At 36.1% G+C, this 27,592-nt stretch overlaps 1 protein-coding gene across 3 annotated transcripts in view; it reads left to right on the forward strand.

Annotated features, from left to right (window-relative positions):
* SESN1 (sestrin 1) overlaps positions 1-19,307 on the forward strand; it is a 122,205-nt gene extending 102,898 nt beyond the window's left edge. For all 3 annotated transcript variants that reach the window (XM_044244513.1, XM_044244521.1, XM_044244516.1), the window contains exons 2-10: positions 6,357-6,422; positions 7,198-7,398; positions 7,979-8,161; positions 9,830-10,072; positions 12,470-12,617; positions 13,769-13,881; positions 15,980-16,170; positions 17,404-17,548; positions 18,144-19,307. In XM_044244513.1, coding sequence (XP_044100448.1) covers positions 6,357-6,422; positions 7,198-7,398; positions 7,979-8,161; positions 9,830-10,072; positions 12,470-12,617; positions 13,769-13,881; positions 15,980-16,170; positions 17,404-17,548; positions 18,144-18,230 — 1,377 coding nt within the window. In that variant the 3' untranslated portion in view covers positions 18,231-19,307. The remainder of the gene's footprint in view (positions 1-6,356; positions 6,423-7,197; positions 7,399-7,978; positions 8,162-9,829; positions 10,073-12,469; positions 12,618-13,768; positions 13,882-15,979; positions 16,171-17,403; positions 17,549-18,143) is intronic.
* The last annotated feature ends 8,285 nt before the right edge of the window (positions 19,308-27,592 follow it).

Consider the following 27,592-nt stretch of genomic DNA (forward strand, 5'->3'; position numbering starts at 1 on the left):
GTATTTGTGTACAGAACCCTGGTTCTGGCCCAGATCTACAGTCTCTAAATATAGCCATGTTAACTGGAAGATAAAGAGATATATTTTAGCTTGCACATTGATTACAGTGCTTATGGGATTGTATTTAGGAAGCGGCTATAGAGTTCTATTTTAACACACCCAGCATGTGGGAAAATAAGTTAGGAAGTAGTGCTTTATAGGAAAACTTTACAAAAGAATTAAGAACATGACTCTCAAATGGCAAACTGACATAGTGCTTTAAAATGAGACACTTTTCAGGGATGGAATTCCTGATCAAAGTATAAAATACACATTTGGCTAAGTCAGCCTTACAAATCTAGTATTTTGAAGTCTGTGAGTTATTTTTTTTAGAATGCATTTCATAGAAGACTGGATGCTGGGAAAACGAGGTAATTTTGAATATTTCTAAGTTCCTAAGTAGAGTTAATGACAGTTTTAAAAGAAGCACCAGTACATTTGTTATAGCAGGATTTTTTTTTAAAGATTTTATTTATTTATTTGACAGAGAGAAATCCCAAGTAGGCAGAGAGGCAGGCAGAGAGAGACAGAGGAGGAAGCAGGCTCTCTGCTTAGCATGACCCTGAGATCATGACCTGAGCCGAAGGCAGAGGCTCAACCCACTGAGCTACCCAGGTGCCCAGGATTTCTTTTTTTAAATAACACTTCTACATCTCTTCATTTTTAAAATTTTTGAATATCAGAAGGCTAGCACCCACCTATAAGTGATTCTTCTGAAGTGATTCTCCTGAAGAAGGGAGAGTGGAGTGGGAGCTTTCACATTTTACACAATTTATTATTGTTTCGTTGAAGTGTGTTTCAAAAAGCACATACTGCTTTTGTAATTTTTTAAAATCAAAATTAATATCAATGCTGTGGTTATTGGTATAAAACGTCTAGATAGTTTTTTTAAAGTGCCCTAAGTGCAGTGAGAAAAGTCATTCAAATGACCTAATTATATTTACTTTTCAACTAGTTTGGCAAGTGGATAAATACCAAAAGCCAAGAAATGCTTTTATTTTGCATTTGTGGCAAATCATTCATTCTTTCACTTAAGGATATTGCTATAGATTCATAAATGTATCTTTAATACATTTGGAAATTATTAGAACATACTTCTAATGTACAAACACTGATTCATATAGTGATATATATAGTCTTTCTGTGATACTATCAAGTCAGCATTTAAGAATTTTTATATAGTGAAAATTAGTGTGTTAATATTATACACTAATGAAGAAGTAGATCTTATGTCAGAGTTTTGCAGCAGTGTTGTCATGGCAGAGGCTGTTGCTCTCTTTCAAAATGCTGATTAGGAGGATTGTTGAGAGGAAAGAACTGTTAGTTCCCATGTTAGTTTTTCCAGCCACACCTTCAGGGAGAGCCTGTGAGCTTTGTGCTGTGATTAGCATCTATATCTGCTTTTCAAACAAGACCACTTGCTGTTGGCAGTTCTGCCTCTTAGAATCTGGATTGGCCAAAATTTGCTCCAAGTCTGTAATTCATTTTCTTTAACAGCTACAGATAAGGCATAATCAAAGTAACCTTCAGGAAGTTATGAAATGTGGTTCGTTTAGCTTATGATCACCCTATTGAAAACCTGCAGTACCTTTTTTAAATCAGTACCTGCTAGAAAATAGCGTAACTAATTTTGTCATGTTGCCTAGGAAAAGAAGTGTTTCCCAAAAATGAATTTTCCAGAAAGTTGAAACTTTTAACCTTTTAGAAACAAAGGATACTATTGTATGGCAATAGTGGTATCCAAAAGGACCTTTAAGGTATCAAAAACTCTTGAAGAGGCTCAAAAGAGTAATAATTAAAGATACCAACTGGATTTCTGGATTTCCTGGATTCAGACTCTATCTCCACCACTCATAATACTGAACTCTAGGTACTTGATTTTAAATTGTGTACATATATTTATAAAACATTATATGTAATTATAATTATTTTATAGAAATTTTATATATATATGTAATGTGAGATATATAAAAATATAAATAATTTGTAAAATGATCTCCTGACTGCCTGAATCTGGACTGGGATAAATTGGAATGGAGTCTTAGAGTTCATCATATTCTCGTATCCTTCTCACGTTCCTAGTCTATTAAGAAAGAGAACAAAGAACATCTTTTTGAGTCTAACCTTCAAATGTAGGAGAATAAACTGATGTGAGTCTAGAACAGTTCTATTTCCCATTATATCAGTCTTGACCAACTCTTTTTGTGAAAGACTTGATTTTTTTAAGTATGTGGGTATCCATCCCCCTTCTCCCCTTTCCCCAGTCTTTTCTTTCACTTCCTCTCCATTTCTTTCCTACCATTTCTCTTTCTGCTTTTACATGGCACAAACCTTTCACAACCTCTTCAGCCAGGTAGGAAATTGACCCTGGTAGTCTAAGTGTGAGCTGCATAAAATTCGATTTTACCTGGAACTACCCTTAAGTAAAATAATGAAATTCCTTTCCTTTCATAGTTTTTCTACTTTCTGTCTCCAGCTTTCTTGCCAGACTGGTACTTCATCAAAGAATGAATGTGACCTTAGAACTAAGAGGTTATTAGCATAATGGGTCTATAATCCATTCCCATGTTTGCTTTTGACTAACATCCTACTTTGAAACACATAGTTTTCATTCTAGAAGAATATATTTCTTTTTTTTTTTTTTAAAGATTTTATTTATATATTTGTCAGCACAAGCAGGGGGAGCCACAGGCAGAGGGAGAGCTGAGCTGGATGTGGGACTTGATCCCAGGACTCTAGGATCATGGCTAGAGCTGAATACAGACACTTAACTGGCTGAGCCACCCAGGCACCCCTAGAAGAATATATTTCTAAAGGAACCAAGAAGGAAGGAAGGTTTTGCCCATTGAAGGCAAGGAATAGGGAGACAGTAATACCAACATAACCACCAAATTTGGCTGTAGGGGCGGACTTCCACAGTTTTGAGAATTACATGGGATCATCGAAAAGACCCTTGCCATACCTATAGGAAAATACTCCGTTTCTGAAACTTTGGTAGCCAGTTTCTTGGAATTCTAAAGCTATTCTTTTATGATAGTTAAATATACTTTTGGTATAGGAACAAAACCAAGTAATATAATTCAACCTCTTTAAGGCACATGTGCTATCAGTCTTATTAAAAATATATATATGCCACCCACATGTTGCTGTAGTTGTAAAATAAAGTCCTAGAAATGGAATTGTAAATTTTTCCCCTCTCTTTACAGATAGTAACATAATACATACAGATTATGCACTTTGCTCCCCCACTATATATATATATATATACATATATATATGTATATATATGTATATGTATATTTCTATCTCCTGGAGATCTTTTAAAGCCAACTCATGTAGAATTGCTTCATTCTTTGTAAGGACTACATGCTGTTCTAGTCTGTGGTCATACTACATTGAAACAGTCTTGTTGGGTACTTAGGTGGTTTTATATCTTGTACTATTAAAAACAATGTTGGAGTGATTGTCTTTTTACATGTGACATTTCTGTGAGTACAGGTTAACATGTAAGACAAAATTGTTGACTCCAAGGATTTCTGACTTCTTAATTTCAGTCATTATTACAAATTGCACTCTATACGTTGTAGTAGTTCTTACATATTTCTTGATCTCATTTCCTCACACTTCAGAACATTCCCATCAGAAATGTGTAAGTAATGAAAGGCTGTTTATCTGCCTCCTCTTCAACACGGCCTATTATTAAACTTTTAATCTAAAGCAATCTTTTAGGTGAAAAATAGTAGCTCAGTGTAGTTAACTTGGGAGTTTGATTGTGAGGTTATCATTTTTCAGCCATTTGTGTTTCCTTTTCTTGGAACTGTCCATGTCCTCTGTTCATTTTTCTGTCAGGTTTTTGGGGGTTTTCTGATGCGTAGGAATCTTCATGTATTCAAGAAATTTAGCCCCTTTGATATAGGAGTTGCAAATATATTTTGAATTTTCTGTTTGCTTTTGACCTTTTATATGTTTATTTTTCCCATGTGAAAGTCTGTTATGTCATCACACTTATCAGTCTTCTATTTTGTAACATCTGGGTTTTATGGCATTCTTAGGCCTAACTTCATTCTATGAGTGTTTTCCTCTAACACTAATGTTTTCTTGTTTTTGTTTTTATACTTATCTCCGAAGTGTTGAGTCAAGTATGATTTATGGCTCCAACTTTACTTTTTTCTGATTGGCTGCCTAGTTGTATTGATATTATTTGTTGAATAATCTGTTTCTCCTCCATTTGAAATGCTACCTTTTCATATACTAAGGCCTCAAGAGTAATAGTGTCTCTTAGGTATAAAATGAATAATAAACCCTTGAAATGGGTGTATTCCTAAAATGCATCTTATTTAAATAAGATAGTGAAGAAATTAGAAGGAATAAATATTGATTTTAATCTTAATGTTTTGCCCAATATATTTTGTTTGAAATCTATGTAATTGGATCAGAAATTCAGCAGTTAGAAAGGCTAATGGAGTCATTGTTTTTATATAAATGGCTGCATTTGTGCCAAGATGATGTATTGAATAACAGGGATGTGGGGGTTTTTTCTTGCATTTTTTTATAGGCTACTAAAATCAAGACATGCACATGGCCAGACCAGTGAATTGAGTGCCGCCTCTAATGAAGGCTTCAGTTAGAGCATTGCTGTGTTGAGTCTCAGTGTGGAATAACTGGACTAAGACATCACTGGCTTCCAGTACATGGCTATTTGAATTACATTTCACAGATTTAGTTGGCAGTTATAGCCTACTTTGAATCCAAGTCTTAAGTTCTCCCAATAAAGATTTACTTCAGTTTTGTCCTGCCTGCTTAATTTTAAAAAGTCCATTCTGCTCAAAAGGTTTTCATTCACTTGGACCAGATTTTTTGAATTGGTGCCACATATCCATCTCTGTTTGCTCCCCCCCTCTTTTTTTTCTTTCTTTGAAAGGAACATCCTGAAGGACTTTTGGAAGCAGTAGAGGGTTGAAGTAATATTTGTATGTAATTATATAAGTAAGGGTTGATATTTAGATGTGTAAATTCTAGAAATTATTTTTATTTGTTTTCTTTGAAACCAGATTGATTGATAAGACATGAACCTTAAAAAAAAAAAAAAAGTTGTTGGGACGCCTGGGTGGCGCAGTTGGTTGGACGACTGCCTTCGGCTCAGGGCGTGATCCTGGAGTCCCGGGATCGAGTCCCACATCAGGCTCCCAGCTCCATGGGGAGTCTGCTTCGCTCTCTGACCTTCTCCTCGCTCATGCTCTCTCTCACTGTCTCTCTCAAATAAATAAATAAAATCTTTAAAAAAAAAAAAAAGTTGTATTATTTTGGTTTTGTTTCTGTGGCACTCTGTATTGGGGGAAAAGATGGATCCCAACTGCTTGATACCCGTTTTTGTTAACCATATTATACTGTCACATAAAATATAGGATTCTAGTAGACTCCAGATACAGGATTCTAAATTCACTATGTCAAAGGGCAGAAAACCTTTATTTCTTATATCTTAATTAGTTGAGCTTCTCAAAAATATAAGGAGGGGTGCCTGGGTGGCTCAGGTCATGATCCCAGGGTCCTGGGATTGAGCCCCACCTTGGGCTCCCTGCTTGGTGGGAAGCCTGCTTCTCCCTCTCTCTCTCTCTGCTTGTGTTCCTTCTCTTACTATGTCTCTGTCAAATAATAAATAAGATCTTTAATACATATATATAATATATATAAACAAAAATGATAACATTATAGTGCATACAAAACTTAAAGCAAACTCACAAAATTAGTTTCTCTAAGATTGTTTTACTCTGCCACAGAGAAAACATGCCCTGCAGTAATTTCTCTTTTGTGGATTTAAGTCACTGCTTTCTATATTTCATAGTATCTCTTCTCTTATTGTGAAGTGTTATTATAGCTGTAATGATAATTACACTCCTTTTAGTTTAAGACATCTAGGTAGAAGTTAGGACTTTCTCATTTCTTGACAGGATACACAGGGATTAGTGTTTTGGTTGGTTGAGTTTGGGATGTACAAACACATTAGTCTTATTTTGTATCACTGACAGTCCACAGGGTTGGTTGCTATGTGCTGAACTTTCTGTTCTAGACTTTCTGCCAAGTACTTTATGCAAAACTCTGCTTTTAGTGAAGCAGGTTTTATTGTCTTTAGTCATATTATAAGCTCTTATCAGCTATGCGATGCAAACAGAGGAGTGGTATGTATATATAGCAATGAAAACAAACCACCAAAACAAGCCTGTCTCTGTTCAACTGGTTGTTTTTCCCTCCCATTCCTGTAGCCTCAGTTCATGTTGTTTACTGCTGGAGGCTTGAGATGGTGTAATTTTCTTTTCTAGGAACTTGGAATTAGAATTCCTCGACCACTAGGACACGGACCAAGCAGATTCATCCCAGAAAAGGAGGTATGTTGTTTGTGAAAGTACATAGTGAACTGTATGCTTTTAAGGAAAAGCTTTCATGACCCACATTCTGGCATCTGAACAACTGTTGGACAACATGTTTTACGCAGAGTTAATAATCATGCTTTGGCAGTGAATCTGTGGGATTAGGAAGCTGTTACAGTCATGTTGATTTCTAGTATTTCATGATGCTTTTCTAACACCCATATTTAATCAAGGAAAGGTAAGACTTGTTTTTGACCAGTGATTCTCCATCTCCTTATATTTAGATGTTTAGGTGTCTGCCCATACCTGAGTTACTTGGTCAACCATCTCCACCGACTGGTATCAATGCAAGATTGGATCTTTAATTCTAAATATGTAGAAATTTCTGTGCTTTGTTTTCAGGCATTGTTTGATGTTAATTTTGGTTCTCCTTAAATGAGTGAGAGTAGGCGTTATAAGGAAAGGGGAAAAGCTTTAGTGTCTGTTTGCAAGCTCTGCAAATTTGATCATCTAAATCTGCTGCTTTATCTGGATTCTGGCCAAGTCTGCAAGCACCCTATCTAAATGGCCTTTAATGTTCAACCTTTGTTGTTTATCTCCTTCTACACAATATGTGACTGTTTATGCTTCTACCTTGCTACCAGTTGAGTTAAATTTTCAGATTTCAGATTTCATACCTCTCTCAAGTCAGATTTAACCTGCTTCTAGATGACACTTAAAGAAAATAGGTATACACTGCATTCTAACACCAATTTACATTTATGTAACCATGGTTTTCTTCTCTTTTATACAGATTCTCCAAGTGGGGAGTGAAGACGCACAGATGCATACTTTATTTGCAGATTCTTTTGCTGCTTTGGGTCGTTTGGATAACATTACATTAGTGATGGTTTTTCACCCACAATATCTAGAAAGTTTCCTTAAAACTCAACACTATCTACTGCAAATGGATGGGCCATTACCCCTACATTATCGGCACTACATTGGAATAATGGTTTGTATACATAAAGTGAAAAATCCTGCCTCCTTTATTAATCTTTTTAAGAGATGGCTAATGCTTTAAATACAGGATAAATACTTATATTTTGACTTTTAATTGGATTCCTGTTAGGTATTATGTGGTTTTCCTCTTTCTAAATAAGTATAGTCTCAAGTGTAACAGTAAAAAGAAATATGTATTTATATACTCTTGAGAACCATTTTCCATTAAAAGAGAATAAAGAAGAGCAAAGGATTTAGTCCACTATTACAGATAGCTCACATTGACATAAGTGGTGCTACTCCTGTTCAGTTTTTAAATTATACTCCATTATTTAATGCTTGGCACCTTTATTAAAAGCTTGTTAATCTGAGGATCTGAAAGTTGTTATATAAATACAATTTCTAAGGTTCAGATACTTTTACCATATATTTTGTTTGTTCTTGGGGTATTTTGGAGGTGCTTTCTATGGTATGTGTGATCTTTTTTAATGTTTATATGAAACTATTTCTGTAGTTTATGGAAAAATTGCAAAAATACCAATCAGAAACTTTTAATATTTATAGCTAGATTGATCTTTTTGTTTTCTTTTAAGGCTGCAGCAAGACACCAGTGTTCCTACTTAGTGAACCTCCATGTAAATGATTTCCTTCATGTTGGTGGGGACCCCAAGTGGCTTAATGGTTTAGAGAATGCTCCTCAAAAACTACAAAATTTAGGAGAACTTAACAAAGTGTTAGCGCATAGACCTTGGCTTATTACCAAAGAACATATTGAGGTAAGTAGAAGTAATATATCTAGGGTGTCCCTTAGAGATTTTTTTTTAAATAGACTTTTATTTTTTAGAGCAATTTTAGGTTTACAGAAAGTGCAGAGTTCCTGTATTCCACTCCCTTGAACCTCCCCCCAAGTCTTTCCTATTAACATCTATCATTAGTATGGTATATGTGCTGTAATCAAAGAATCAATATTGATATATTACTGTTAACTAAAGTCTGTAGTTTACATTAGGGTCCACTCTTTGTGTTCTACAGTTCTATAGGTTTTGACAAATGCGTGTCATCTGTCCACGATTATATTATCATATAAAATAGTTTCACTGCTCTAAGAATCATCTGTGCTCCACTTAATTCATCTCTCTCCCCTGATCATTTTACTATCATTTATTTTGCCCTTTCAGAATATTAGGGTTGGAATCATAAAATATATTGCCTTTTCAGATGAGCTTCTTTTACTTATCAATATGCATTTAAGATTCCTCTGTGCATTTTGTGAGCTTGATGGCTCATTTCTTTATTACTGAATAATACAATGTAGGGAGGTACCACAGTTTATTTGAAAGCCATCCTGGTTATTTACCATTTTGAATATTTTGGGGGGGGGTGGATCTAAGTTTTCAACTCAGGTAAATAACTAGGAATATGGTTGTTGGATTGCATGGCAAACCTTTGTTTAGCTTTGTAAGAAACTGAAATGGTCTTCTTAAATGGCTACAGCAGTTTGCATTCCCACCAGCAGTGGATGAGCATTCCTTTTTCTCCACATCCTTACCAGCATCTGATGTATCAGTGTTTCAGATTTTAGCCATTCTGATAGGTGTGAAGTGGCATCTTATGTATCTTTTTCAAATGCAATTTGAAGTAGTTCTTTCTGTTTCTGTTTACTAATAGAATAAAGGTAGATAGACATTCCCTAAAAGTAACTACCATGCAGTAGAAATTCTTAAAAATACAACATATTTGGGGGCTTATCTTTCTATTTCATAGAACATTTCAGATATTATTACATAATTGAAGCATCTGATTAAGATATAAAATTTGAATATGATTAACGTAGTGTCTGTTGTATCATCTGGTAATGGAAAATTATATAAGATTATAAAACAGATAACGAAGCAGAAGGGATACAAATTTGTAAGACTGAAAACTGGTAGCCTTTACCTTGAGCATAGTTTTTTAAATAAATAGTTATAATTTGATGATTTAGGAATATTCAGAGTCAAGTTGTTCAAACGACTGTCTTTAAGATTTCTTGAGAAAGCTTGATAATAGAGAAAAACACAGGCATATTTTATACAGTAGCTGTCACTTGAAATACACCTGGATTGAGACTTTGAACTAAAAGCAGTTAATGCATTTATAATCCACCATCTGAAATATGGCAACTGCATTTAAGCAAAGTGCATTCTATTACATTTAAATCAGGATTTCAGAAAATCAAAATAATAATGAAAGTGTCATTAGCAGGTTATGTTAAGCTCTATTTGAAAATAAATAATTATTTTAGCAAATTCTGGGTTCTGCATGTCTCAAATTATAATTTTACTCTAGGTTTTATGTAGTGACTATTCCTGTTTTAAGGAGATTAAATACCAAGATGAACTATTCACTTTTACCAACACCGTAACCCAGTGTATAAATATGTTCTCATTTTTTTTTTCCTTAAGGGACTTTTAAAAGCTGAAGAGCACAGCTGGTCCCTTGCAGAACTGGTACATGCAGTAGTTCTCCTCACACACTATCATTCTCTTGCCTCATTCACATTTGGCTGTGGAATCAGTCCAGAAATTCATTGTGATGGTGGCCACACATTCAGACCTCCTTCGGTTAGTAACTACTGCATCTGTGACATTACAAACGGCAATCACAGTGTGGATGAGATGCAGGTCAACTCAGCAGGAAATGTTTCGGTAAGTATTATCTGTTACAGGATTATCATCATAAGACTAATCACAGTAATTGCTGTTTTATTATTTTTTTCATGTGACTTAGAAAACCCACCCTTGAAGTCCATAGAGATATTAGGCCCCTCTATCTGTTCATTCCTCTAAATGCCCAGCACTCATTTAGTGCTAAGGGATATGTAAAATTTTAAGACCCTCGAGTAATTTTAGGATCAGGAGCCATCAGCATGTGCCCCATCAGAGCCAGCTAGTATTGGATGGGTGCTGCAGTGAGATGAGGGGAGGCTGAAATCTTGCAACTTGGCGGTCCAAGACTTCCTGATGCTGATCACATTCTTTTCCTTCCTTTTGCATAAAAGAAACAGGCTGGTTTCATAATTATCTTTCAGAAGATTTAATCAGCCTTTACCTGGAAATTTCTCCTTTTAAAATTCTTTCTCATGTTTTACTTGGCACAAAGTGAATGTAAATTTATTAAAACATTTTCACTATTTCTCCTTTTTCTCTGGCTTTTATATTTTCTTAATTTTGTTATTCCTTTGAAACAGATTAGAACAAGTTGAATTTTCTATAAGCAGGTTTTAATTTCCTGAATATGAGGAGTCAAAATTCCTTTTTCATTCCTTTGCTATAGTGAAAGTTTACTTATGTTTCTAAAAAGAAATCACAGAAACAGCATCACAGTCTTCTGAATACTTTGCATAGATTTTCTGAGTTATATTATTCCTTTGGAGCAGATTTAAACAGTTTGAATTGCCTTTAGTGTATATATTTGACTCTGGGCAAGTTACCTAACCCCCCTGAGCCTCTGTTCTTTCATTCATAAATAAAGGTCAAACACAAGGTTGAGGTTTAAATAAAATGTTTCTAAAGAAGTAAAAGGCCTAATACAGCTGGCATTTATCGGGTGCTAAATAAGAAGTAGCATTTACATATTGTGAGATTAGCACATGAAGGGAAATATTTTTCCGAGTTGATCACTGCTGTGCTGACAAGGTTCAAGACCATCAGTTTCACCCTCTGTTGAGCTACCTGGATTCATGTTATAGCCCCACCTTTGGCCACTGATTATTAAAACAGAAGGGTTATGAGATGGTCTAAGGCAGAGTGTATATCAGTTGCTAAGATGCTTGGAGTTGGATTGTTGTCCTTCCCCACGTTGGATTTAGAACAAGGCTAAAGAAGATCATGGGTGGGGGGGAGTCTCACAGCACCTTTGGAAGGGCCAGAACTTGCCTTAAATCTTCAACTAATAGGTATTTTGTCTATTAGTGCTTGAGAGAAGTAATGTAAGTTAGTTTACGCAAAAGAAAAAGTTATTTACCATATATATATATGCACACACATATATGTATATATATGTGCATATATATACACATACATACATACATACATATGAATGGAGAGGCCACCTCTTAATGCTGAAATGATATGTATTAAATGAAAAACCTCATTTCATTATTGAAAATTCCAGAACTTATACTTTTTGAGTATGTATTTGTGCAGAAAGGCAGGAATGCTTTTTTGGACAGCAGACGAATGAGCAGTAGCTTTAGTTTGTAGGTAGGTACAGTTAGCACTATGTATATATGTTCTCCGGACTACTTAGAAGTAGGATTTTGAATATAACAAGTCAGCTTGAGTTGTAGTATATTTTGGGGGAATCAGTTCACTACAAATTGTGACTGCCAGACCCATTTGCAGAGGTCAGATAGAGAATTCCAGCCCTGAAAGGACAGATTTCATTCTTTTTTTTTTTTAAGATTTTATTTATTTATTTGACTGTCAGAAAGCATAAGTAGGCAGAGAGGCAGGCAGAGAGAGAGGGGGAAGCAGGCTCCCTGCTGAGCAGACAGCCCAATGCGGGGCTCTATCCCGGGACCCTGGGATCATGACCTGAGTGGAAGGCAGAGGCTTCAACCCACTGAGCCACCCAGGCACCCCAGGTTTTATTCTTAATTGGCAAATTAGAGCTGATTACTATAATTTGAAGATGGTAGACGTCATCATCATGAAATGACAATACAACCAGTGTGCATAGTTGATGCAAAACCACTTTTACTTTGTATCTTAACTGAGCAGTTTCTGTTTATATTGACAACTAGTTTTAAATTTTAGTTCTTAAAACTTAGCACTAACTTACTGTTAATGCTATTAATGATATTATTACTGATTTTGTAAGGTAAAAATGTGTTCTTAAAATCATTTTTTTAAATCTGCATTTCTATATATGTAACAGGCCAAAATAATTCCATTTTTTAATCATTCTTGTACTTTAAGAATCATACAGTCTATTTTTCCTATATTCTGTTCTGTTTCATAAGAATTTGTATCCTAATAAGAAAATTTTGAAATTTCAACCTTTATCTTACATATGTAACATTAGTTGTATTTTCTCTTTAGGTAAGTGATTCCTTCTTTGAGGTTGAAGCCCTCATGGAAAAGATGAAGCAGTTACAAGAATGTCGAGATGAAGAAGAGGCAAGTCAGGAAGAGATGGCTTCACGTTTTGAAATAGAAAAAAGAGAGAGCATGTTTGTCTTCTCTTCAGGTAAAAGCAATCATTACATAGTCAACAAAATTTCTGTTGCTTACCCAAAAAGATCCCCCACTTTATTTAAAGAATTTATATAAAAGTTTCAAAACATCAAATGCTTTTCCTTTTAGAGAGGCTATTATTACATAGGTATTCCTACTTATAAATAAAGCAGGCAACCGAGAAAAGGACGTTATAGTATAAATAGCACTAAACTGAAAGAGGATATTTGAGTTTTAGTACTAAAATTCACTGCCAATAAGCTTTGTGAATGTAAGTCACTTAACATATGAATGCTCTTTTTCCTCTTCTTTAATATTAGGAAATTGAGTTCATAAAGCCCTAAGGTTGCTTTTCAGCTTTAGAATTCTATGGTTTATGCAAAGGAGCTATTTATTAGACAGCTAACAACAAACTTAAATCCTTTATGATTGGCCTTTATATATAGGCTATAGGATTTAATATTTAAACCAGGTAATTTAAAGGAAAAAAGTTAAAGTATCTTAAAATGTCTTTTGATAATAGAGTGGGAAAAAGAGTATATGTGTTAAAAGCACCAAGTTTCCTAATAGCAAAGAAAAAATCAAATTTGTATAAATGAAGGTTGAATGTTCTCTTGTTTCTCCCTGAGGAAAAGTTTTTGTTTCTATTTTCTTCAGATAAATGTGAAAATAATCCCAAAAGTTCAGGAAACATTTTAAAAGTGATTCACCATTCCAGAATTGTTTCTAGGACCTTTGAAGGGTTAGAGAAATCATATTATATATTATAGGACATTGATATTCAACCGGAAATAGTCTTTAAGTGTTAAACTATAGAGCATAGATGATTTATCACCATAAAGATTATCCAAAAGTATGTTCAAATTTTGTGTGCATACTTTTAAAGTAGCACTTGATAATCTAAAATTAGAGTGGGGACACCAGAGGGTATATGAAAGAGAGGAATGCAAAGCATAGTAAAGTCAACCATGAATATTTGTTATAACAGAGAATCTTATTACATTCCATTCACTGGTAAGAAAGCGATTTCTCTCTGTGGTTTTAAGACTTTAGTTGACTACTCAGTGTCAGAGTTATCCTATTTTTACTTGTTGTAGGTAAAATGAATTTCTAGCATCCTGTTTTTGAAAAGCTTTCAGTGACTTTTTTGTTTAATTATTTCAGATGATGAAGAAGTCACACCAGCAAGAGATGTGTCTCGTCACTTTGAGGATACTAGTTATGGCTATAAGGATTTCTCTAGACATGGGATGCATGTGCCAACATTTCGAGTTCAGGTAAAATTGTGACTTAATGTTATGCACCTGACAGGTTAGAAGTATGTCAATCTGACTTAAAATAAGAAAAAGTCCCCTGGATTTGAGAATTACAAAATGTTGCAGAAAGAAATAACTTTTCTATGTCAGGCAGTTCCCTTAAATATATTTATTTTATTGTTAAAGTTCATTAACCAGTGAATCAGAAATCAAAATACATTCATCCATAAAACTAAATCGCAATATTGGGTTAGGTTCCCAGATACCTGGTGCGCTAAAACTCAAGTCCCTGATATATCTGAGCCACGAATAACAGTAGCATGCAGAGCACTGGCTTTTCTCCCCTCTTCCTGTTGAGCGCCAGTGCTACAATGAGGTCCTGATCTGCACCAGGCCTGAGTGGCAAGAGAAATGTCCCCAGCAACTCAAGCATTATATGTATGTGGGTGGAAGGAAAGAAGATTAAAAAAAAAAAAATCAGAAGTGAAAGATAAGCTTTGTTCTTTTTAGAGAGAGTAAGTTTTTGTTTTCTTTTTGTTTTGTTTTTAATTGGGTGAGTTTTTATAGATACAATAGAAAATTAATTAGAACAATTACAGTATCCTAATTCCCTTTAAAATATGTACTGAGTGTTATTGGAAGCAATGAGGATTCACATAAATGTTAGTCCAAAAGTACTTAGCACTTATCTCTTAGAGTGAATAAAATTAAGTGATATAGGGAATAGAATTATTGTCGGTAGACCCAGTTTCTTTAGCTCCCCAGTCACTATCTTTGAAATACACAGTAAAACTCCCTCAGTACAGTTGTGTGCATATTGAGTTTATGAAACTTAGGGACCTAGTCATCCTCTAGGATACCAGGCTCCTTCTTTGTTTTTGCTTAGCAGGAGGCACGATGCTAAAAGTGTTTTACAAACATCTCTCAGTAGCTATGTTCTCTGGTTCCACAATAAAAGTTGAAAATCATCAATTAGCAAATATTTATTCCATGCTCTAAGCTTTGTAAGACTGCTTCCAATCCAATTGATTAGTAGAAATATACTGCAGCCTAAGTGTATTTTTAAAATAGTCTATTGCATAAATATTTAGGTAGGTAAGGTAAGTAAAGTATTTAATTCAGATTAGTTGATACTCCAGCTTCCTTAATTATTGTGAAGGGCTAATGTTAATAACCTTTATCAGAAATGTGAATATTTGAGACCTATAGGATTTTGTTTCTTTGCTCAAGTGATGAAGATGGTGTTTATAGGGACAAAAATTTTGGCACAAGGAAGAGTTATAGAATATTCCTACTTGATAATATAATTGTGTCATGAAATAGAATTGAAGAGATCATGTAGACTGGAAATTTTATGGAGTAAGTTAGGATTTGAAAGATTTAAATGATCCAAAAGCATGGGCTTTGGAAAGCAGAGGAGACTATAGGCAATAATTGAGCTTCAGTTGAGAGACAGAGTGAGGGAAGGGATCATAAAGAAATTGGCTGGGCTGCTAAGTGTTTGAAGCAAAGGATCCCTACTTCTGATTAGTGGGAAGCTAGTTTAAAATTGGTCAGGTTTGTAGGTTTGGGGATCAGAGTGATAACATACCAAAGAGGTGTTCCAGGAAAATTAATATGAGAGCAACCTAGTAGTGTAGGGGCTTATTTTGCTTGAGGTAGAAATAAAGGAAGCAGGAAGATTTAATGTAGGAAAACGAATTAGGAAACTCAGCACTAAGAGAAAGGAGGGAGGAGGAAAAGGAATGAGTGGTGGTTCTGAATTAAAAATGTACAAAATTTGAGGACTGTTGGAATAGCTGCAGTGAGGGAAAAGGAGAGAGAGGTTGCCTCTGGATGCTGAATGAGGACAGAGTGAGAGGAAGCTGAAAATGGGTAGTCTATGTGTAAGAAAGAATCCCATTGGTTTTTTACACTCACTGAGTTACAAAAGCTTTGTGTGCTGCAATATAGAAATTGAAAACATCAGATTATACTGCAGGTCAAGCTCGAACTAGGATGCACTAGAAAGGCAGGGGATTCCAACTGCCAGTAATCTCAACATCGACAGAACAGTAGACCTAGAACTAAACTTGGCCACATTTTAATTATTCACATTTGTTCTGTTTTCTGTATTTAGGACTATTGCTGGGAAGACCATGGTTATTCTTTGGTAAATCGCCTTTATCCAGATGTGGGACAGTTGATTGATGAAAAATTTCACATCGCTTACAATCTTACTTATAATACAATGGCAATGCACAAAGATGTCGATACCTCAATGCTTAGACGAGCTATTTGGAACTATATTCACTGCATGTTTGGAATAAGGTTAGTCTGTTTTCTTATGTTTATAAAGAAATATTTTCCTCTGGACTCAGTTATTCAGGTGCTTGGAAACACATGCAAGACACATATACAAATACTCCCATCACAATAGCTTATTTTTATGCTGCTTATGAACCACTCTTTCCTAGCTAGGCAGAAGGGAGTTAGGGACATTGACAAGAGTTAAATGACAGATGCCTCCAGGGAAGACGAGGGCAAGCAAGCTGGTCCTAGAGCATAAAGGAAAAGTGTGTCCTCAAACATCTTTGATATCATCTCTTTCTTGGAAATTGGTACCCTTATAGTGCCCTCCTAGCTCTTCTCAAGCTCCTTCTGAGGACTACCTAATCCCATGATACATCATCAAAATGCAAAATTTTCATGTCCCCACTGTTAGGTATTCAGCCATATTATGTTATATAGGAAATGCAGCCATTACATATATACCACCTTCTAACATATACACACGAACTCCACACTGTAAGACTTTGATTATTTTAGCTGTAAAATCTTGCTGTTAATTTTATCAGTGACCAGACTGTTGACTCACCACCTCCAGAAAAGTAGTAAAGCCAGCTTTGGAAGAGGTTTGTGTTTTTTTTTTTTTTTTTTTTCCTTTTCCACTGAATACCAAATAAGACACTTCAGTCTCTGGCTGTTCTAGAACCCGTCACCCACTGGGACAGAGCAGACACTGCTGCATACAACCATCTCAGCTTAAAGAATAGCCTTTCCTAAGTGTAGACGCTATGAGGCCATCTATAGATCATCCTTCTCTTTGGAATAATTGTCTGCCAACCCCCCACCATTTTTTTCCTCATCTGATCCCAGAAACTCCTGGAAACATGAGAGAAAAAAGGGATAATTGTAATTGTTTTCATTTACGTAAGTGGATTACCATCTATATATCATTGTAAGAGTAACCAATAATAAATATTGTTTGATTTGTGGAATTCTTAACTTCAGCAGTTCTCAAGCTTTTCCCACAATTTCCTCAGTGTGTTTGCTTCTTTATGATTATAAATATATACTCCTGCTTGGGCACTGGCAGATTTTGTTCCTCTCCCTAACTTCTGTTTCTCATCCCTTTCTGTTCACTTATCCACCCCCAAATAAACATTGTAAAGCATTTATTTTGGGGGACAGAGAGGGAAGAAGAATTTACTATTATTGTCCATAATTTCATAAGAAAACAGTATATATTGAAAATATAATTCTCATTTTGTCTTTTAACAGATATGATGACTATGACTATGGTGAAATTAACCAGCTTTTGGACCGTAGCTTTAAAGTTTATATCAAAACTGTTGTTTGCACTCCTGAAAAAGTTACCAAAAGAATGTATGATAGCTTCTGGAGGCAGTTTAAGCACTCTGAGAAGGTATGTACCTGTTGTGGTTTGTTCAACAGTGACTCTCCTTCTCCTTCAGCTATCTAATGGCCCTCAGATCCTTTCCATCACCTCTTCCAACCCAGAGAAGAACATTCCTGCACATCTATCCCTGGTATCTCTTGGAAGGAACCTCATTATAGTGTTAGAGTAAAAGAATAAAAACAGGTAGCTGGTCTCACTTCAGAAGTGCTGGCCTGACTGTCACTGCTTGGGAGAAAGAAGACCATTTTGCAAGAGCTCTTTTTTACTTGTTTATAGATAGAAATGTCTGGTCTTTGAGCCATCTTTTAAAAATTAAATTATTAAATGATTTGGCAGGGGAAGTTGGTATTCTAATAAAGCAATGTCTAGATTTTCTGAAGTGTAACAAACTTCCAAGAAGGCATGCGATCAGATATAAATATAAGCCAGTGTCTATCCAAGAAGAACATTAGATGGCTTTCATTTTAGACAAAGTCAAGACTTCTAAGTTATTCAGTAGCACTCAGAAAATGTACTTAGTTTAGGGGGTTTTAGCTGCACTGAGAAACTGATTGGGGATGCTTATAACCCTACCTTAAATTATGTTGTGTTTTATATTCAGGTTCATGTTAATCTGCTTCTTATAGAAGCTCGGATGCAAGCAGAACTCCTCTACGCTCTGAGAGCCATTACCCGCTATATGACCTGATGCCTTTCCTCCATTAAAGATAATGGAATGATCAGCAGATATAGTCTACAGGGGATGGTACTAAGCCCCAGGACCAATGGTAGATAAAAGAATTCAGAAATCCATTGTGCCATGATTCCTTTAGTTTTTGCTATGTTACTGTGGAAACACCACTGCTGGCACGAGCAGTGAATGCTTGGCAGCTTCAAGTGTAGAGCTGTGAAGAAGGGCTGCCGTTCACAGTATTTTGCTTTTTGACAGTACAAGATGCTGTATAACTGTTTTAATACAGCAAATAGTAACTCTCCAAATCCTGTTGCTTTTATGTTAAATAAGATAACAAGAATTGGAGCATGCAGAGAATGGGACTTGGATAATGACATAAGCTTTTTATACATAAAGAATTTTAGATCTTGGTGCTGCTATTTCTGCTGGTGGAATGACTAGAGTGGCTGTTCCAGTTAAGCTATTAGTAATAAAAGTGAACACTGCTACTATCTGAGCCTACATACCTAATTTGTGTGGTTTAAAATTAAACTTGCATATGTGTTATTTTTTTTTGCATTTAAAAAAGCATAGAATTATTACAGCTCGGCAAAGGCCATTTTGATGGTAACAGTTCATTTCTTTCATTGGATGAATTAAATTACAGTGGCATTCTTAAAGATTTTGTTCAAAAAGCAATCTTAAATGAAAGAGTATAAATTCTAAGAAAAGCTAGCTATCTTTTCATATGCTCTTTCCCAAGATTCTCTGATACTGGAGGGCAGCTGTCTTGTGCAGTATTTTGTTTCCAGCCTGAAGTTGTGGGAAATGTTGCTGTAGACTGCTGCGCAGTCCCAGGTGCATTCTGCCCCTCTGCTCCTGCCCGCCTCATGGTCCCCACTTTAAAGATTGTGGAGCCGTTTAAATAATAAAGCTGGAAAATATTTTTAGTCGGGTTATCAAATTTGGTTTACAAAAATGCTAACTTTGTTTGAAATGCAAAAAGATTGAAAAAATGTATTAAGTACACTTTGTATTCTGGAAGCGTGAATTGCTTTTGAAGTCTGTCAGTATTATTGGTATTTTTCAATAAAGAATCATTTTTTTCTCCAATTTTATGTACTATCTCAAGCTCTTTTTTTTTTTTTTAAAGATTTTATTTATTTATTTATTTGACAGAGTTAGAAATCACAAGTAGGCAGAGAGAGGCAGGGTGAGGAAGGGAAGCAGGCTCCCTGCCTAGCAGAGAGCCCGATGTGGGACTCGATCCCAGGACCCTGGGATCATGACCTCTGAGCTGAAGGCAGAGGCTTTAACGCACTGAGCCACCCAGGTGCCCCCTATCTCAAGCTCTTAAGTCATGACTACACAATCAGTTACCATTCTGAGTTTCTGTTTACTTTTATCAGCCAAGTAGATTCACACTTAAATAATGCTGTAATCAGATGAGAGACTATTAAATAGCAAACTTTTAATGTCCTTTTAAAAGTTACAAAGAAGAGTGCACCTTCATGGTCTTAGATAAGACTATTTTATGGCCTCATGCTTTGCCCCCCCCTTTTTTTTAAGATTTATTTATTTGACAGAGATCACAAGTAGGCAGAGAGGCAGGCATAGAGAGAGAGGAGGAAGCAGGCTCCCCACCAAGGAGAGAGCCCGATGTGGGGGCTCAATCCCAGGACCCTGGGATCATGACTTGATCCGAAAGCAGAGGCTTTAACCATCTGAGCCACCCAGGCACCCCTGCTTTGTGCTTTTGAACTGAGATGTTTCAGATTTCAAATAAGGATTATCAAGGGACACTGGGCTGGCTCATCCCCACATAATGATTGATCTAGAGACCTGTCAAACCTTACCATGTGGGACAGTTCACACAGGTTAATACTGAATGTAAGCTAGAATGAGAATTGTTGGGAGTGCCTGGGTGTCTCCAGTGGTAAGCACCTGACTTACTCAGGGTTCTGGGATCGAGCCCCACATCAGGCTCCCAGCTTGGCAAGGAGTCTGCTTGTTCCAGCACCCTGCTCATGTGCTCTCTCAAAATCTTTTTTAAAAAAAGAATTAGAATTTTGGCTGTAATTTTTAGAAAAGGAGGCATGGGTGTTATTGTATTACTGTAAAATTTTCTTAACCAAAATTTGGTGAATTTCACTGGTTGGTCACCTGACATTTCATTTAGATTTCTGAAGTGTCTATAATATGTTGTCTTTTAATTTGGTGAATGTATTAAACTTCTCTCCCACCCCCTTAAAAGTTGGTTGAGCGTGTGACTCCTGATCTTGGAGTTGTATGTTCAAGCCCCACATTGGGTATAGAGATTACTTAAAAGCTTAAAAAGAATTATTAGAAACAAAGTCTAATTTGACGACAGAACAAAAAGATACTGTCAAATTTCAATCATTAAATCATTGAGCTCTAAATATAATCAAAGCTGTTGTAATAACTGTTACTTATCAAAACATTTGATCTCAATCCAGTGCATACAAATTTATCATGTATGGATGAGAGGAGGGAGGCAGAATTTTAAATAGAATTGGTTCCTGCCTTCAAAGTTACATACCCTGGTGAGAAGACAAGACTGTTGTTATCAATATATTTTATTTTTAAAGGGGTGCCTGGGTGGTGCAGTCATTATGTGTCTGCCTTTGGCTCAGTTCATAATCCCAGAGTCCTGGGATCGAGCCCTGCATCAGGCTCCCTGTTCAGCGGGAAGCCTGCTTCTCCTTCTCCCACTCCTCCTTCTTGTGTTCCCTCTATCACTGTGTCTCTCTGTCAAATAAATAAAACCTTAAAAAAAAACCTAAATCCATTTCTAATTAGCTTACAATAATATATCCATGGTCCTACCCATTGAATTTGCATCATGCCTTTGTCATTTTCTGACTGCTGCTGAGTTATAACAATACAGGTGAGCCCAATAAGTAAGGTTACACTGGATATAGTTGAAGTTTTACTTATTCTGCTCTTGGTTCTTTACACTTTCTCTTAAAATCTCTACTAGAAGTTCTCATAAGTAACAGGATGATCACCAAACAAGATCAGCCAAATGCATTATCTTAGTCCACTGAAGTTTATAGAATCACTAAGAAATCACAAGTTGAAATAAAAACTTTAACAAGTAAAAAAGTATGCCTATACCTAAAGTAATAAAGACATGCCTGTGATACAAAGTTGATGTTTCAATACCTTATTGAATAGATGTTTCCTGTTACTCAGAATGTTTTCTCAAAATTAAACACACAGGATTTGTAATGTTACTATAATTGTTTAAACTAAGAGTTGACAAAATAATTGAGGAGGCAAAATAGAATATTGGATACCAAAAACCTCCCCCACAAGAGCAAAATTACTTAAATCGTGAAAAGATTTCTGGTTGAGGTTTCCAGGATTTGTTATTTTTTTTTTTAATCTGAGACGTTTTGTGGTAAAAATTGGGGAAATTTTTTATCAGGCCAAACTTAATTCAATATCTCTTATTATAAGAATTAAGTTCCAAACACATCTGTATTTACTGTAATGTTTAAGTTTAACTTCATGTAAATGGTGGTGATAATTTCAAATTCATTTAAAAGCTGAGAGAGTTTTATTTTTCTAATGGTTTAGGCATTTCAAATTAGTTTTAAAGAAAAGTTGTTGGATAAGCATATTTTCCAACATGAAGATACTGTGAAAGCTTATTGGCATATCTGTGACTAGTATCAATCAAGAGATAGCAAAAGCCAAGTGAGTAGGAAGTGATACCAAACGAGGACACCAGGTCCTCATTTCCCATGGAGACACTGAGTTATCAAGAGCACAGAACCAAAATACCTTTGTGAAGACTCTAGAATCCAGTTGCAAAGCTACAGCACCAGGCAGAATTAAAACCATGAGGAAGCTATACCAAAACATGTAGGGAAGTTAATGGAAATACATTTATCCTTGCCCCTCTCTCTACTATAGGCACAGCATGGCACAAATAAATCCCAATTCTTGGCCCCTCCCTCAGGGCAGGAAGGAAAAAGTAGAACTTGTGTATTTGTGTCCAGCATTCTGGCTTGTCTTGGTGCTGCTTGAGACCTGACTTGGAGCACTAGTGGGAGTGGTGGCATGGTTTGGATTGGCTGATTACAAGCCACTGAAAGCAGAAGTGAGCACAATGGTTTCTTAGAACAGCAGGGAGTTTACAGTTTAGACTGCAGAGGTTGCAAGAGAGTACAAACAGATACAATAAAAACTGAAATAGAAAAGTCCTGAGAAGAAACAGGGACAAGCCTCTTAGGAAAATTCAAACAGTTAAAAGCAGATGTATATCCTGAAATGAAACTATACACACAAACTCAAGAGGGGATATACCCCCAAAAAAGGTTTGAGAGGTTCCAGAACTTCTAGCTGGGCTAATGAGCAAAGCCAGTCTGTAAAAGCTGGAAGAGGTGACTGTTTTTCAAATGCCCAAATCTCAATAAAGTTCACAAAACATATAAACAAGGGAATGTGGCCTACTCTACAACACAAGAATCTCCAGAAACTGACCCTAAAGAAATGCAGATCTCTGAATTTACTGATGAGAATTTAAAACGATTGCCTTAAAGATACTCAATGAACTAAAACATAATTGACAAGGAAAACATGCAAACAAGATGAGATTGTTGTCAAAGAGACAAGCTATAAAAAAGAACAAATTCTGAACTGAAGAGAACAATTGAAAAATTCAGTAGAGGAGCTCAACAGGGACTTGATCAGACAGAAGAACGAACCAGCAACCCTGGAGACAGGTATTTGGACATTATCAAGTCAGGGGGACAAAAAGGAAAATGAAGTGCAGAAAGCCTAAGGGACTTACAGGGCATTATCAAGCAAGCCAACATACATGTTACTGGTATTGGAGAAGAGAGAGCAAAAAGAGCAGTGAACTTATTTAGTGGAATAGTGAATGAAAATTTACCAAATTTAAGGAAAGAAATGGGCATACTAATTCAAGAAGCTCAACAAATTCCAAAATAAATCCAAAGAAACCCACAGGAGGACACATTATTACCAAACTGATGAAAAGTCAAAGAAAACAAATCCTAGAAGTTGTCTTGTTCAATGGAGCACCTACAAGATTTCAAAAGGTTTCTCAGCATAAACCTTCAGGCCAGAGGGGCACCTGGCTGGTTCAGTGGGTGGTGCACATGACTTGATCTCAGAGTTGTGAGTTCAAGCCCGTCCATGTTGAGCATAGAGACTACTTAAAAAAAAAAAAAAGATAAAACTGTACAGGCCAGAGAGCAGTAGAATGATATACTCTAAGTGCTGAGAGGAAAAAAACTACCAACTAAGAATACCATATCAGCAAAACTGTTCTTTAAAAATAGGGGACAGGTTAGGGCTTTCCCAGAATTTATCTGAAGGAATTTAGTATCACTAGACCTGCACTACAAGTAAGTCCTTTAGGTTGAAACAAAAGGATGCTACAGAACAAAGCAAGGCCATATGAAAATATAAAATCATCTGACAACAGTAAATAAGTGACAAATATGAAAACTTTATTGTAATTTGGGCACATAAATCCACTTTTAGTTCTTGTATTGAATTCAAAAACAAAAGCATAAAAAATATAAATCCATGGTAATGGTTACAAGATATATAAAGATATAATTTGTGACATCACTAACAAAGTGGGGGTGGCCAGAAATGTGAAGGAGTGGAGTTTTTGTAATGCAAGATATCTATTTAAAATAGATTTTTGTAAATAAGATTTTTTTATATGCTCCCCATGGGAATCACAAAATATGTCTAGAATTTACAAAGAAAGAACTGAGAAAGCCATCAAAGCATGTCACTACAAAAAAAATAATGAAACACAAAGGAAAAGGGGGAAATAAGGGACAAAATGCTATAAAATATACAGAAAACAGTTAATGAAATGTCAATAGTAATTCTCTCCATATCAGTAATTATATTAAATGTAAATGCATTAAATTCCCCAAAAGACAAAGATTGGATCAATGGATAACATAAAACAAGAGGATCTAACTATATGCTATCTACAAAAGACCAACTCCAGAACTCAGGACACATACGGGCTGAAAGTGAAAGAATGGAAAAAAAATTCTATGCAAATGATAACCAAAAGAGAACAGAGGTGGTTATACTAATATCAGACAAAGCAGTCAATTCACCATGAGGCTATAACAATTATAAATATATAGGCAACAAATCCTATAGCACATAAATATACGAAGCAAACAAAAAAAAATTGGAGAGACATAGATAGCAACACAATAATAATAGGAGATTCAATAACTCACTTTTAATAATGGGTAGAACAACCAGAAGATGACTAAGGAAACAAGATTTTAACAACTATAGACTAGTTGGACTTAACAGAAATATATAGAACACTCTCCATGCATCAGCAACAGACTGCTTAGGTGCCCTGGAATATTCTATAGGACTGAACACGTGTTAGGTCACAGAACAAGTCTTAAGAAAAATTTTAAAAATTTAAATCAGAGTAACTTTTGATCATAAAGGAATAAAACTAGAAATAAGTAGTAAAAAGAAAAACTGGAAAGTCCACAAGTATGTAAATAGTAAACGCATTCTCAAACCAATGCTTCAGAGAAGAAATCACAAAAGCAATTAGAAAATACCTCAAGACAAATTAGAATGAAAATTACCAAAATTTATGGGATACAGTGCTAGAAAGTTTATAAACCCTTACACTAAAGAAAAAAGATCTCAAATCAACAATCTAACTTCACACTTCAAGGAACCAGATAAAGAAAAACAATCTAAACAACAGCTTGCTGAAGGAAGAAAATAAAATTTAGAGCAGAAATAAATAAAACAGACTATGGGGAGGGGCGAGTCAATAAAAACTAAGAGTTGTTTGAAAAGATCAACAGAATTGACAGACCTTAAATAGAAAGTCAAGTAAAATCAGAAATGAAAAAGGGGATATTACAAACAATGTAACAAAAAAGTATTACAAGAAAATACTATGAACAACTCTATGCAATAAAATTGGATAATTTAGAAATACACGACCTACCAAGACTGAATCATGAAGAAACAGAAAATCTAAACAGACCTATATCTACTAAGGAGATTGAATCAGTAATCAGAAACTTCCCAACAAAGCCCAAGATTAGAGTTTCACTGGAGAATTCTACTATTTAAAGAATTAATACTAATTCTTAAACTCTTACCAAAAATTGAAGAAGTGGGAGCACTTCCAAAGTCATTTGGAGGCCAGCAGTATCCTGATACCAAAGCCAGAAAAACACATTACAAGAGAGGAGCTTGGGAAGATGATGGAGTAGGAGGACCCTGAGCTCACTCTGTCCCACGTTTTCAAACAGATATCATCCACATCCAAGTCAATAAACCAGAGAATAATCTGAAGACTGGCAAAACAAATTCCACAGCTAAATACAGAGAAGAAGCTGCATCTGAAAGGTTAGGAGGGCCAGAAAGGTGGAAGGAGGCTGCCCATAGGAGGGAGGAAGCTGTGTGAGCAAAGAAAACAGAGACTGGCCCTCATACCAGAGAGCTTACATGAGGAAGACTAATCCCCCATAACATTTGGCTTTAAAAACCAGAGGGCCTGGGGCACCTGGCTGGCTCAATCAGTAGAATGGGGGATGCTTGATCTTGGGCTCATGAGTTTGAGCCCTACTTAAAGTAGGCATAGAGCCTACTTAAAAAATAAATGACAGTCCAGAGAAGCCGAGTTCTGTGAGTTTGCAAAATCATTGGGACTTGGAAGTGTTTTATCAGATAAAGAACTAAAAAAGAGCTTCTCAAACTCAACACCCAAAGAACAAATAATTCAATCAAGAAATGGGCAGAAGACATGAACAGACATTTCTCCAAAGAAGACATCAAAATGGCCAGCAGAAACATGAAAAAATGCTCAACATCACTCAGCATCAGGGAAATACAATCAAAACCACAGTGAGATACCACCTTACACCAGTCAGAATGGCTAAAATTAACAAGGCAGGAAACAATAGATGTTGGTGAAGATGCAGAGAAAGGGAAACCTTCCTACACCGTTGGTGGGAATGCAAGCTGGTGCAGACAATCTGGAAAACAGTATGGAAGTTCCTCAAAAAGTTGAAAATAGAGCTACCCTACAACCCAGCAATCACACTACTGGGTATTTACCCTAAAGATACAAACATAGTGATCCGAAGGGGCATGTGCACCTGAATGTTTATAGCAGCAATGTCCACAATAGCCAAGCTGTAGAAAGAACCTAGATATCCGTCAACAGATAAATGGATAAAGATGTATATATACACAATGGAATACTATGCAGCCATCAAAAGAAATGAAATCTTGCCATTTCCAATGACGTGGATGGAACTAGAGGGTATTATGCTGAGCGAAATAAGTCACTCAAAGAAAGACAATTATATGAGCTCCCTGATATGGGGAATTTGAGAGGCAGAGTGGGGGGTTTGGGGGATAGGGAAGGAAAAAAATGAAACAAAATGGGATCAGGAGGCAGACAAACCATAAGAGACTCTTAATCTCACAAACTGAGGGCTGCTGGGGGTGGGGGTTAGAGATAGGGTGGTTGGCTATTGGGGAAGTATGTGATATGTTGAGTGCGGGGAAGTTTGTAAGCCTGACGATTGACAGTCCTGTATCCCTGGGGCAAATAACACATAATATATTAATAAAAATAACAACAACAAAAAAGTTAAAAATAGAGCTACCCTATGATCTGAAAGATCCTGGAGCCGCACCCAAGAATCAAACAGCACGCCTCCACTGGATGCAAATTGCAAGAGGTTTATTGGTCACACAGGCACCTGCGGACGCATCAGCCTTTGTGGGCTGAGCGCGCCGGGCTAAGTTGGGGAGCAGATTATATAGGGCAAGGTTGGGGTGGCGGGAAGCGAGTTTACAGAAGCAGATGCTTGGTTACAGGGATCTGATTGGTTAACCTAAATCAAGCATTGTCAGTCACTGTAAACGGTTTGTTCTGGCGGGAAGCGATCCTACAGAGGCAGATATGCATGGTTACAGGAGTCTAATTGATCAATTTGATTCAGGCATGATTGGGCGTTGGGGTCAGGGCGTTCTGGCGGTTCCTTGGGACAGCACTCTGGAAAGTCCCGGTATATTTCGTTTCTCATTTGTCTCTCCTTTTGACAGACCGGGTGACCACAGACAATGTGTTGCCAATAGGTTGCTAAAACAAACCTTACCAAGGAGGAAGGGGGTCTTTCAGATCCAGCAATTCCATTACTAGGTATTTATCCAAAGATACAAATGTAGTGATCCAAAGGGGCACCTGCACCGCATTGGTTATACCAGCAAAGTCCACAATAGCCAAACTATGGAAAGATCCCAGATGTCCATTGACAGATAAATGAATAAAATGTATATTGTATATATGTATATATGCACACATGTAT

This window comes from Neovison vison, chromosome 1, assembly GCF_020171115.1.
Source record: "Neovison vison isolate M4711 chromosome 1, ASM_NN_V1, whole genome shotgun sequence".
In the NCBI taxonomy this organism is placed as follows: domain Eukaryota; kingdom Metazoa; phylum Chordata; class Mammalia; order Carnivora; family Mustelidae; genus Neogale; species Neogale vison.